The 12,907-nt window shown below is 40.7% G+C and overlaps 1 protein-coding gene across 6 annotated transcripts in view; it reads left to right on the top strand.

The window, feature by feature from the left end:
* Positions 1-12,907, top strand: part of PRMT7 (protein arginine methyltransferase 7) — a 62,630-nt gene that overhangs the window by 38,483 nt on the left and 11,240 nt on the right. For all 6 annotated transcript variants that reach the window (XM_020989286.2, XM_020989284.2, XM_020989285.2 and 3 more), the window contains 5 exons: positions 1,905-2,146; positions 3,709-3,889; positions 5,938-6,065; positions 10,165-10,303; positions 12,187-12,270. In XM_020989286.2, the coding sequence (XP_020844945.2) occupies positions 1,905-2,146; positions 3,709-3,889; positions 5,938-6,065; positions 10,165-10,303; positions 12,187-12,270 (774 nt within the window). The remainder of the gene's footprint in view (positions 1-1,904; positions 2,147-3,708; positions 3,890-5,937; positions 6,066-10,164; positions 10,304-12,186; positions 12,271-12,907) is intronic.

The following is a 12,907-nucleotide window of genomic DNA, read 5'->3' as shown; positions in this document are numbered from 1 at the left end:
GGTGGAGTCTAAAGAATTCTCTTGTCCCCCTTGATTGATGTATTGCTTCTCCTTTCTTGGGAGTGAAGAAAGACTTTGTGTAGAAGACAGTACTTGAGCTGCATCTTGAAGAGGTGAGAGATTCTTTGATGTGGAGTTGAGGAGATAATTCATTCCAGGCGTGGGGGACAGCTCTTATAAAGTCACGGGGTGGTCTGCTGCATGGGACGGACATAGTATTGTCCAGTTTGATAGGACTGTGGAGGGCCTGAAGGAGAAGAGTCAGACAGAGTGAGACTCCAAGCTTAGGTTGGGGCCAAGTTGTAAAGGGCTTTAAAAATCCATTGGAGAAGTTTATATTTAATCCTAGATTAATGGGGAGCCAGTGACATTTAGTAAGTTAGCCGTTCTTAGGAAAATCACTTTGGCTATGTGGAGGATGAATTGGAGAGGGACTTGTGGTAGGAAGGCCAATTAGGGGCCATTGCAATAGCCTAGACAGGAGCTGATGGAGACCAGGACTAAGGTCGTGGCTGTGTGAGTAAAGAGAACAGGTAGATGCAAGAGGTGTGAGTTGGAGATGAGAAATGGAAAAATCTAGCAGCTGATTAGATGTGTGAGCTGAGGAAAGGTGGGCTTAGAGCAATGCTAGTTTGTAGACCTGGGGAACAGGAGCAATGGCGGTACGGAAGACATTCAGTGTTTAACATATCCATAAGTCATTTAGTGATATGGGACTAGAACTCGGGGGGGAAAGCCATGGATCTTGGAGTTGTCTACGTAGAGATGATCATTAAAATTGAAATCTGATGAGATCACTGAGCGACAGAGAGAGAATAGAGAAGACAAGAAGCCCCAGGACAGAGCTTTGGGACAGGGCGCGGACGATCAGACAGCAAAAGAGACTGAGAAGGAGCCATCAGATCCGAGAGCAAGAGAACCAGAAGAGAGTATCATTATGAAAACCAGGGAGTGGAGAGTTGCCAAGAGGAGAGTGTGGTCAGCTGTATCCTGCCATACAGAGTTCAAGGAGGATGAGTGAGAAGAGATCATTAGATATGACCATTAAGGGATCCTTTGTAGGTATGAAGAGAGCAGTTTCAGAGAAGTGATGAGGTCAGAAGCTGGACTGCATGGGATCAGTGAATAAATGAATGAGTGGAAATGGAGCAGAGGCAGTGAATACAGATAGCTTTTATAAGATGCTGATTTCCGGGGGGATTGTGGGTCCAGTAAAAGTTTTCTCCTGATGAGTTAGACTTGGACATGTTTGAAGGCATTTGGAAAGGAACGTGGCGATGAGAAGAGACTGAAGGTCATAGAAAGAGGGGATGATTGTGGTTCTGTCTGCTGGGGAAGATGAAAAGGATCTGAGAATGGAGGGAGGGAAGTGTGGGGGATGATGTCAAGGTGTTTTGAAATGAAGAGGCAGCTTAATGGCCTCGCTTTTCTCAGTAAAGTAATAGGTAAGGTCCTCAGTGGAGAGGCAAATTATATAAGGGATGAGCATTGTAAAAACTTGAAAAGCACTGCTTTAAATATTTTCCTTTCAAAATACCAAGTAAGCTTTGCTCCATGCTCTGTTTTGCCAGAGGTAGAGCTTAGCAGCTGTGGCTTAGGGGTTTGTCTTTAGTATTCAGGATAGGCCTGTGACAGAGTGAGTGCAGGAGTTAATCTGCAAGACCACAGTTAACAGCTTGTTTTTAAAGGTATTTAAGAAGGGAACATCACCATGAAGTGCCTCTTCTTGTAGGACACGTCATAAATGCCCTTTCTTTGATTCAGGTTGCCTAGATCAGATTACAAGGTAGTAGAAGTTACCACATATGTTTAATATTTGAAAATAGTTGGCTTTTGCCTGCATGGAAGTAATAAGTATAAAAGTGACTGACTTCATTGCTTTTCTCTTTTTTATGAACCTTTAGGAAAACTGTGAGGCAGTGCCCCACAAGGCAACTGTATATGCCCAGCTAGTGGAGTCCAGAAGAATGTGGTCCTGGAATAAGTTATTTCCTGTTCATATCCAGACAGACAATGCTGAGAAAATTATTGTTGCTCCCTCAGAAATGGAGAATTGCCCTGGGGCTCCATCAGTCTATGATATTCAGCTGAACCAGATGCCACGGGGTGACTTCACCATCCTCAGTAATGTACTGACGATGTTTAGGTAAGAAAGGAAAAAAACAAACCAACCAACAATCCAATCCTTTTGTTACAATGTGATGTCCAGAAAGCAGAAAGCTAGAAGGTAAAGACACATAATGGAATTGGGGGCTTGAAAGGGAAAGCAGCACACTGCCTTTGAGGTGGAGAGATGCTTGTTGATTGGTCATGGAGTCCAATTTAATTTTTGGGAGGCATAGCATATCTTCTTAAAAATGTTTTATTGACATTCTTTGTTGTTTTTTTTAAACATCACTATCTCTTTCCCCTAGCTCATAGAACCCTCCCTTGTAATGGGTAGATATGGTCAACAAAACAATTGAACGTTTTGGCCATGTCTGAAATGTATATCTCGTTCTGTACCTTTAGCTTACCTCATTTTACTGAGAGGTAAGACGTGTTTCATTCTCAGGTTCTTTGAACTTACTTTTGATTACTTCATTGATTAGAGTTCTGAAGTCTTCAGGCTGTCCTTTATATTGTTGTGGTCACTGTGTAAGTTGTTCTCTGAGTTCCTATTACTTCCCCCTGTATCAGTTCACCTAAATCTCAACAAGTGTCTGAATTCTTCATATTCATCGTTTATTATGGTGCAGTAATATTCCTCTGCATTTACATACCACAGTTTATCTAGCTGTTCCCCAACTAATGGCCATCCACTTTGCTTCCTGTTATTTGTTATTAAAAAAAGTGCGGCCCATTTTTTTTCACTATATTATAGACTTTTCCTCATATCTGTGACCTTCATAGGGTATATATTCTAACGGATCTGTGATCTCACTGATTTGGAACTTTCCTTCCATGGTGTAAATTGCTACCTGCCATGTCCACTCATCCTTTGTGCCCTGTTGTCCGCATCCTCTTTGTAGTGAGGGGGAGGGAGAGGTCCGCTCACCACGTGGTTTCTTCCGTGCTTCCTCCTAGCCAGTGGATCAGTGGAGCACTCTGGCTGTCCAACTGCTGTCCCTTACGCAGATGTTAAAGCTTGTGATGTAGGCTCAAACTGGCATTGGTCATATATACTTTTATGAGTAACAGTCGTTACAAGTATTAGGTGGTATTTTAATAACTGTTGAATTCATGGTTTTTGAGCTATTATTATAGTTTTAATGACTTTTAAAAATATAATTACAAATCACTTCCCAGAATAGTTAGATCAATTCACAATTCCATCAGTAGTGTATTTATCTTCCCATAGCCCCTCAAACATTTATCATTTTTTCTGTTTCATCATCCTTGTCAGTTTGTTGGGTGAGGCAAAACCTCGGAGTAGTAATTTGCATCTTTTGTAATTAGTAATTCTTTCATATAGATACTAACGGCTTGCATTTCCTTTTTTGATTACTTCCTGTTCTATCATTTGACTACTTATCCATTGGGGGAAGGACTCTTGTTTTTTATGGGGTGTGTGTGTGTGTGTGTGTGTAATATACATATACATTGATTTATCAAGATCTTTAGTTTTTACAATGTCTAGATTTCCCCCTATATCATGTCATATATTCTTAAAATGTGAAGACCCATGACATTAAAAACTTCTTAAGTTTCTTGAATATTTTCTTACAGTGTGGACTTCAGCAGGCAAGTGAATAGCTCACCAACCTATCACACAATGCAGTTTGAACCTCTCGTGTCTGGCAGAGCCCAGGTGGTTCTGTCATGGTGGGATATTGATATGGATCCTGATGGGAAAATAAAGTGCAGTATGGCACCTTACTGGGTGCATTCTGACCCTAAAAATATCCAGGTAAGAGACATATTTGAAATTTTTTTCATTGTTAAACAAAAAACAAGTATAGTAGTATATTGAATGTTGGAATCACAGTGTTGGAAGAAACGGTAGCAGTGATCATGGGGAAATAGAAAGGGACTTGTCCATGGTCACACTTCAGGTAAGTGGCAGAGCAGGGAAGGGAAAACATACATTTATTAAGCTTCTGTTATGTTCTAGGCACTGTGCTAAATTCCCTGCAGTAATATTTGTTACGTTTATGTATCACAGTTTATTTAGCCATTCCCCAGTCAGTGGGCTTCCACTTGTTTCTAGTTCTTTGCTAACATAAAAATGCTGCAATAAATATTTTGGTGTATATGAAGCCTTTTTTCTTATCAGTGACCCATTAGACTATGAGCTCCCTGAGAACAAGGACTGTTACTTTTTTTTGGTCTTTGTTTGTGTCCCTAGTGCTTAGCAGTAGAGGGCCTGGCACTTGGCCGGTGCTTAATAAATGCTTTGTTGACTAGACCTCCTTGGGGTTTATGCCTAGGATCTTTGGGTCAAGAGGGGTGGACGTGTTATGCCAGTTTCTTTGGATAATTTCACATTGTTTTCCAGAGTGGTTGTACTAACTCACAGCTGCACTCAGTGCATTAGGATGCCTGTGTTTTCACAGCCTCTTTAGTGTTGGCTGTTGCTGTCTTTTGTCAGCTTTGTCAGTTTGCTGTGCAGTGAGGTGAAACCTCAGGCTTCTGTTTTCTTTTGTGCAACATGAGGGGGTTGGAGTAGATGACCCCAAAGTCTTGCTAGCTCTAACATCGTTGAGCTTCTGTTGAGTAGTGGTTTCACGAGCTTCAGCACTGCATTTGTAGGTACTCTGGTATCATCGCTTCTCGTATTATCTTTTCCCAGGTGAGGGGATCTGTTGAACAAATACTTGTTTTCAATGTCTAATGTCAGTCAAAATTTCGGGCCAGATTGATGTGTCTCATTCAGCATATATTGAATAAGCTTAGAGTGTGCTTTACAAGTCAGTGATTGCTTATTGGACATTACACTCGTGCACACACACACACACACACACACACACACACACAACACAAACACACACGCATGTGCCTTCTAACACTTTTCACTAAAAGTGAGAATGCTAAACAGAACTCGTCCTAGTATAAATTTTGCTACCTTTCAATTTTCAGATAACTCACAGTGAAAGTATCCCAGGAATCAATTCTGTGTCCTGGTTTTATTGAACAATGTTGAAAAATAGCATTTAAGGGGAAAAAACCCTGCTTTGTCTCTGCAAAATTACTAATGGGCTGACATATAATTTTTTATTTTTTATTTTTTAGGCAATTGGGGTTAAGTGACTTGACCAGGGTCACACAGCTAGGAAGTGTCAAGTGTTTGGTCGGAAGGCCGGATTTAAACTTAGGTCCTCCTGACCTCAGGGCCGTTACTCTATCCGCTGAGCCACCTTGCTGCCCCTCTGACATATAATTTAAACCTATGGAAGCCTTATAAAATTGTTCTTGGGATCTGTGCTATGGACTTCTTGTAAAATTAAATCTTTCTTGTAGTGAATTGTGTTATTTAATAGGTTCAAGGTTCATATATTTTTTAAGTTAGCAGACCAAGCTTTAGAATTTCCTCCTTATTCTTTAGCTCAATCAAAAAAAAAAAGGATATCTCACGCCATTGTAATATTTTGGAAGGAGGAGGGCTAAGCTGCCTTTTGTAGTAGAGTTCCTGTCAAAGAAACACCCTGTGCTCTTCCGAGAGAATGTGGGTTGATTAGTATTCACAGCCTCCATATAACTAAATCTCCATGACCTTCATTTTGAAAACTTCATTGTGATCCTGAAATAAAATATTGCTATTATAGCTCATTGATGGGAAGTATTGGGGATCAGATGGGTAGAGAAAAGTGGTCTGCAAATCTGGGCAATTTCTAATCATTTTGAATAATTTCTATTCATTACTGATCACTTTTATTATTTCTTACTCCCCATTCTGATTTTCTCTTCTTAAAAATTTTTTTCCCCCTTTTGTTCTATTTTTATGTAAAATCCTTTTAGTGGCGAGATCATTGGATGCAGTGTGTCTATTTTCTGCCAAATGAAGAGCCGGTGGCTCAGGGTGAATCCCTCTATCTGATTGCTCACCGGGATGATTATTGTGTGTGGTACAACCTTCATAAAACCAGGTAATAAGCCCAAAGAGAGAGATGGGCTAAAATGTATCATCATTGAAAATGTAGGAGACTTGTTCCCATTAATATTTTTGCATTTGTTTTGATTTAGTAGTCCTGTTTGATGCCTCATCATGTTGTGCAGGTGACCCTGGCATTCTCTAAGACTGTTTGCTTACAGAGGAGGTAGAAGGGGTTCTGAAGAGACCAAAGATGGGAAAAACAACTCACCTAGTGTATGGGGCCAACAATTTGACTAAGTGCATGTGAAAGAGATCTGATGCAAATATTGGTGTTGAGGGATTGAGTCATCAAGTATCTGAAAGGGGGAAAGATACCGAAGGTGTTGAAAACAATCTTGAACATTATAAATACCAAGACAAGGTGACAAAAAGCACCAGTAGCTCTTGACCTATATGCTTATTTTCCCATTTATATAAAATTTTTTTGTGAGAAGCATCTGCAGATACATTGAGGGCATTCTTGACAAGGGTATTAGTAGGAAACTGACTAGCCTTTCCAAAGGATATTCCACAGTAGATTATTTATTTGCCATTACACAACTGACTGAAAGATTTAAAAAATACAAGGTATTACTGTTTATTATTTGTTGATTACAGAAAACATTTGATTTAGCAGAGCAGAATTCCTCCAATAAGGTGTCTCCCTGTACATGTATCGAAATTATTCAGGTTTGAAACAAAAGTAATAACAGAGATAATCTTCCTCAAAGATCCTCTCTGGTCATTCATATCAAGTGAGATAAACCCACAGGTCTTTACCACTGCCACGGAGAAGGCCCAGTGCAGAGTTCCAGCTGAAGAGGGGTTCCCTGTAGATGTCACGGCTCCCTAGAGGCTCCTGTTTGTGGGCGACACTGTGCTTGTTGTGTTAAGGCCTGGAGCATTGCAGATCCTCCTAAAGGAGTTTCCGTGATCAGAGAGTTTGGCCTAATTAACTACGCAGAGAAAGCCCAGGAGCTGTTCAATAAACATTTGTTGAATTTAAAGTAGGTCGAAAGAAAGAGTGTCGTTTGTTCTATAGAATCACAGAATTTCACAGAAGAGAGCTCGGTAGTCACCAATTCCAAATCATTGTTGGGAAAAAAACCCCAAACCCAGTCATTTCTATAAGATGTGAGGTAGCTATAAGACAAACGGTCACCTAGCCTCTGCTTGAGAACCTCCAGTGAGCGGGAACTTCCCGTCTCCTGAAGCAGCTCGTTTCACTTTGGAAACCTGGTTCTTAGGAATCATCTTCTTAGACCAAAATCGAATTTATCTCTTAGTAGCTTTCAGGCATTGCTCATTTTGCTTTTTAGAACAAGCAAAATAACTTTACTCCCTCTTTCATGTTACTGTCCTCCAAATCCTTGAAGATAATCTCTTATCATTTCCCACTTAATTCTTCTTTTCCCCAGAATAAACGCCCCCAGCTCCTTGGTTTGACCCTCGTGTAGCATGAACTGAAGGCAGTCCACTATCCTGGTTTCTCCTCTCTTTTGGACTCTTTTCCAGTCTTACCTAGAATGTGGTACCAGGGCTCCATATAGCACTCAGGACATAAGCTGATGAAGACAGAGTATGAGAGGCCTCTCACCAGGATGTTTTGTTTCACTTGATGAAGAGAAATTGATCATTATGTTTTCTCTGGATCCACTTTGTTCTCTAAAGGAAAGTTCTCCTTTTCCTCACTGAAGTTATTTCTCTTTATGTCTTGAGGATTTAAATCTCGAGAGCTTTCTGGCCATCCCCATCAGGAGAGATAGAAGAAACCCTGATTAAAATAATTTCATATAGAAGTATAACTGATATAAACCAATTGCTGTCCTTCCTCTGAAGATTTTTGAAATAGCCTTTCCTGAATATGACTTGCATTTCAGTTTACTTCCTCTTTCTTCTGCTTTTCTGTTACAAATTCTAAGATAGAACGGTCCCTTTGCCCTGAGACACTCATCATAGGATCATTGATTAGATGTGGAATGGACCATTGAGGTTAATGAGTTCATCCTCCTCATTTTACAGATGAGGAAACTGAGGCCCATGGAAGTTCAATGACTTGTCAGGAGTCACAGAAGCAGCAAATGTCTGAGGCAGAATTTGAACCCAGGTCTTCCTGATTCCAAGTCCAGCACACTCTCCATTACGTTTTATTTCCTCTCCCTGACAGCTAGTTAGTTCTTTCATATTGGTGAGAATTGGATCCAAAATAGCTTTTTCCCTTTTGATGAATGAAATGGTCATTAAGGGAAGTTAGGAAATGGTTGGCTGTGTTACTGTTGTCAGAGATTACCAGCAGATGTCCAGATAATTTCCTTTTACTAGTACATCTTGACTTTGTTCTCAGCTTGTGAACACTCCCATTTTCTTTCTCTTTTTAGCCTGGTGGTATATGACAGTGACCATATTGTTTTTGTCTTTGCTTTAATTGATTTTTGCACAAATTCTTCTACTTGAATTTCCTCACAAGTATATCTTAAAATGCAGTTGCTTATCTTTCCCCTCTTATCTAACTTCTTCCATTTGAACAAAGTATTTCTTTCCAGAGACATATTCTAGTCATAGGTCTTATCTCACCAAGGTCAAAGTTGTTTCCTCTTATGAGAATCTCTACTCCATTTTCCTTGTTACATTTGTCTATAGAGAATTTGAGACCACAGATTTTATTTCTGGCTTCTTTTGTGAACTTTTGGGTGGCTTTCCTGCAGTTATTTTCTCCACCTTGTTCTCTGGCAGCCTTTTTAAAAATGTAATCTGGGGACCCCTCAGAGTTCCCAAGACCCTTTCAAAGAGTCCTCAAGGTGGAAATTATTTTCATAATAATATTAATGTTTAATTCCTAATACAATACATATTGATAGATATAACCCACATAAACAAAAGTTCTTGGGGTTCTCAATAATTTAAAAAGTGTTAAAGGGTTTTGAGACAAAAAGTTTGTGAACCTTGCTCTGTGGTTTTCAGCTTGTTGTATATAGAGACTTTTCTCTCTTCCCCTTCCTTTTCAGTTTGAAAGCACTTTAGATTTGCCGGGGCTCTTAGGAAAACATTTTTACTAGGTCTTGTTAGGTGCTCAGAAGCCTATCATTCCTATATTTTAAGCTATGGCCTACAATCTAAATACTATACTGAGACACCATCTTCTTAACTACTTGTTCACTTCCCACTCTTGATTTTCTTTTTGAATCCCTTGTCTTCAATAAGTACCATTTGTGCCCCCAAAGTCTGTATAAAATCTTGTGCAAGACTCCATGATCAATAGTAATGATTTCTAGTTTCCTTCAAACAGTATCATCTGTGCCTATGTGAATCAGCAGAAGTTTATAATAGTCATTTTGACAAGGCTTGGGATATTTCTGTCATGTCTTAGATACATGTTCTGGGAAGACACCAGATGACGAAGACAACAACAGCATCTCTGTTGTTGTTATTAGGCTGACAAATAGATATCACTAGTTCTCCTTAACTGGGAATTCCAACCACGTCTCCTCTTGATGTTTGCTGGGAATAATCTCCTATCTGACCACACATGTGAGCCTGCTTGATGAGCTTTAGGGGGAGAGCAGTGGCTTTCTAAGCAGCAAAGAGCTCAGATTTGTTTCTTAATCTTCCCCCCCCCATAAATCTTTCTTCCTTCCAACTTGTATCTTTCCACCTTCCAGTTCTTGACCCAGGTAAAGATTCCTTTTTCACTCTTCAGATTCTTTTTCCTTTTAATTTTTTTTACAGTGAAGCTCTTCTGGCTTTTTAAAGAACCCCTAGTTGTCATTGGTAATCTGGAAATTGGAGCTTTGTTCTTCAGGTTTCCTTTACCTTTTCTTACAGGAGGGGGAACAGCCTGTACTTAGGGCATAGAAAGACCCAGAACCAAAGCAGAGATCCAGAGCTGGGCGTGCAATGCAGTAAATGGCAAACTTTGCCATGCTCCCCATACTTATATGGAGTGAGATTCTCAGGCCCTACCCTTTTCCCGACCAGGTGGCATTTTGTGAATGATTCCAATCTCAGAAAAGTGACTTTTTACTCTTATTACCCCATTAGCCCCTTGACAGCCTCTTTAGTATTTCTTGATATCTTGTCAGTCACCTTACCTTTTAGTTCATGGTGTGCCTTAGGATTGAAAAAAGCAAGAGTAACTTCCACGGAGAGCGTCCAGTCTGTGAATGTCAAGCCCATTTGCTCTGGAACCGGCCACGATTTGGAGAACTGAATGATCAAAACAGAACAGAACAATACATGCAAGCGTTGAAGAAGGTAGGTCTCTGGGCCCTCCGCCCTATTATGACAAGAGTTCTTTTCCTTTCCCTGAGTGTTTTCTGTCTAGAATTCACTGACTTGGTTTTGCTTGCTCAACCTGCCGTAAACTTGGATGTTGGACTAGGTTGTCTTGTGGACCCCCTCCAGCTCTAAGCTGGACCCTGTTAACTTGCAAATCTGTCTTCCCTAAGGCAGACTGCACAAGCAGAAAATGAGTAGATCTTGGCTCTCTGAGGGCCTTTTCCATTCAAGGAAACATGGTGATAAGGTGCACGTTCGCCTGAATCATCGCCCTCACCAGACTACTGTAATTATTTGGTAATATGTTGCTAATGCATTTTTGCTTGGTGTCATTAAGGAAGACTGGATTTGTCTACAGAGTAAAGTTGCTGAGGGCCGTCTGCAGTGATACCCTGGGTCAGGCTCCCAAAGAAGCCTGCTCAGGAGTCCCTTTTGGTAGCAGCACCAAGGGATGTGATCAGAACGATTCTCTTCCATGATGTCAGTCAACTTCAGAAGCTTAGGGATGTCCCCAAAGCATCTTGTGCTTCTCTTAATTTCATCTGTGAATCTGCCTAAGGCCTTTGGAACTGGGTTATGCTATTAGCTTGTGCCATTTCCATTCTAATTGACTGGGTTTGTCTGAAGTAACAATAGAATTAATCTCATACTAGAATTAGAAGCTGATTTCCCTTTGAAAAATCTCTTTGCAATCTAGAACTTCTGTATACACACATGCACTATGTAAAGGAATCCTTTTGAAGCATAGAATGAATGATTTAGAGTTAGATGTTATGATGATAAGGCTTGAGATGTTAGATTATGAGATTTTGGAGACTGACTCCGTTCCTTTCTGGGGTGTTGTAAAGGAAGGCCCGCAGTACATTTCATATAAACGGGTGACAGGTTTGTTTTTCCATTCACAAGTCAACAAGTATTTTACATGCTTTCTGCGTACCCAATGTGCTAGGTATTGTAGGCATAGGAGAGGCAGGTAAGAAGGGGGAGAAGACTCCGTTCTTGTGGTCAGGGAGCTCAGAGTTTAGCTGGGGAAACAAGATGTAAACAATGAGAACAGCTAGAGAAAAGTGTAAGGTAAATTATAGTTAACCAAGATTGTCTGGCATAGATACTCTGTGCTATAAGAATTACTAGAAGGGAAAACATCGTTACTGACGAGGAAATCAAGGAAGGCTTCGTGGAGAAGGCAGTGCTTGAGAGAAGTGAAGGGGTTGAACTGACAGAGAGGAATAGGAAGGGCCCCCAGCCTGTGGGTATAAGGTCACCACAAAAGTTGGTTGGAAGGGGCAGCTAGATGGCGCAGTAGATAGAGCACTGGCCCTGGATTCAGGAGGACCTGAGTTCAAATGCGGCCTCAGACACATGATACTTACTTAGCTGTGTGACCTTGGGTAAGTCACTTAACCCCATTGCCTAGCCAAAAAAAAAAAAGTTGGTTGGAATGAGTATGATGTGTTTAGAGGATGGTTTGTATTGGGGAGTCTTGAGATATAAGGTAGGTTGAGTGGTGAACTGTGCAGTTCCCCAGGGATGGCTTTGCAGATAAAATTATTTGTAACTAGTAGTATTATGCATTTTTTAAAAGTGCTAAATACCTTAAAACCCCTCCCCTGAACAGGTTAAACCCACTTCTTCAGTCTTGTTTACAGACTTTGTTTGCTTATCAGTCTGTTTTTGTCATAATTTCTATAGATGTTAAACTTATTTCTGACCACATTTAATTATTGTCGATTCTGAAATAAGGCAGATTAATGAGTTTCTTCTGTATTTAAACTGGAAAGGATTTCTTGACAAATGATAGCTGAAAACCTTTTGATCTGTAACAAAAGCAGATGCTGACAGTAGTTTTCTTCTCTTAGGTATTGAAAGCAGACAGTATTTGTCTCTGCATCAGTGATGGCAGCCTCCTTCCAATACTGGCTCACTGTGTGGGGGCAGAACAGGTAACAGCACATTGCTACATTCTTCTTAGATCAGTTTTTGAAGTTAACTACTGCTAGCACTTTTACCTCATTTCTGTTTATAGTTTATAGCTTTACTTTCACCCACATGCTGAACAGTTTTGGTGTGTTGTTCACATCGTTGATGCCTTCAAGGGGGGTAGGACTTGCCCTCCTTCACTGCAGTGTGGTGGGAGGGAAGTGCTTCATGAAGGGTGAGCAGGTGTTCTGGGAGGCAATGCTGATGGAGTGCAGTCTTCCCTAGAGGGAGGACTTTGAGCAACAGCGGCTGGAGAGCACCAAGAAGCCTGTCTCACCGGAGGCCTGGCCGGCAGGTGACAACTGGGTGTGGGCCACAGCAACGTAGGGAAATGTCTTCTAAGGCATGGAAAGGTTGCAATTTGTGTGGCACAGGAAGTGCTCATACCACTTGAATTATCTTTTAAAAGATCTTTTACGATGTTATTATTTGTTTGGCCAGATACTCTATTCATGCCTTTTAGATGCGCATGTTAGAAACTTAAGGGCTTTGGCTAGCTCATGGGTATAGCCCAGCAGAGTCATCATTAGAATTCAGAACTTGAGGCTTTGAGACTTTCAAGGCATATTGTCCAGACCAGCATCATGGTTTGTGTGCCTG

This window comes from Phascolarctos cinereus, unplaced genomic scaffold, assembly GCF_003287225.1.
Source record: "Phascolarctos cinereus isolate Bilbo 61053 unplaced genomic scaffold, phaCin_HiC Scaffold_2;HRSCAF=192, whole genome shotgun sequence".
Lineage (NCBI taxonomy): Eukaryota > Metazoa > Chordata > Mammalia > Diprotodontia > Phascolarctidae > Phascolarctos > Phascolarctos cinereus.
This window is presented reverse-complemented; position numbering and strand designations above follow the sequence as displayed.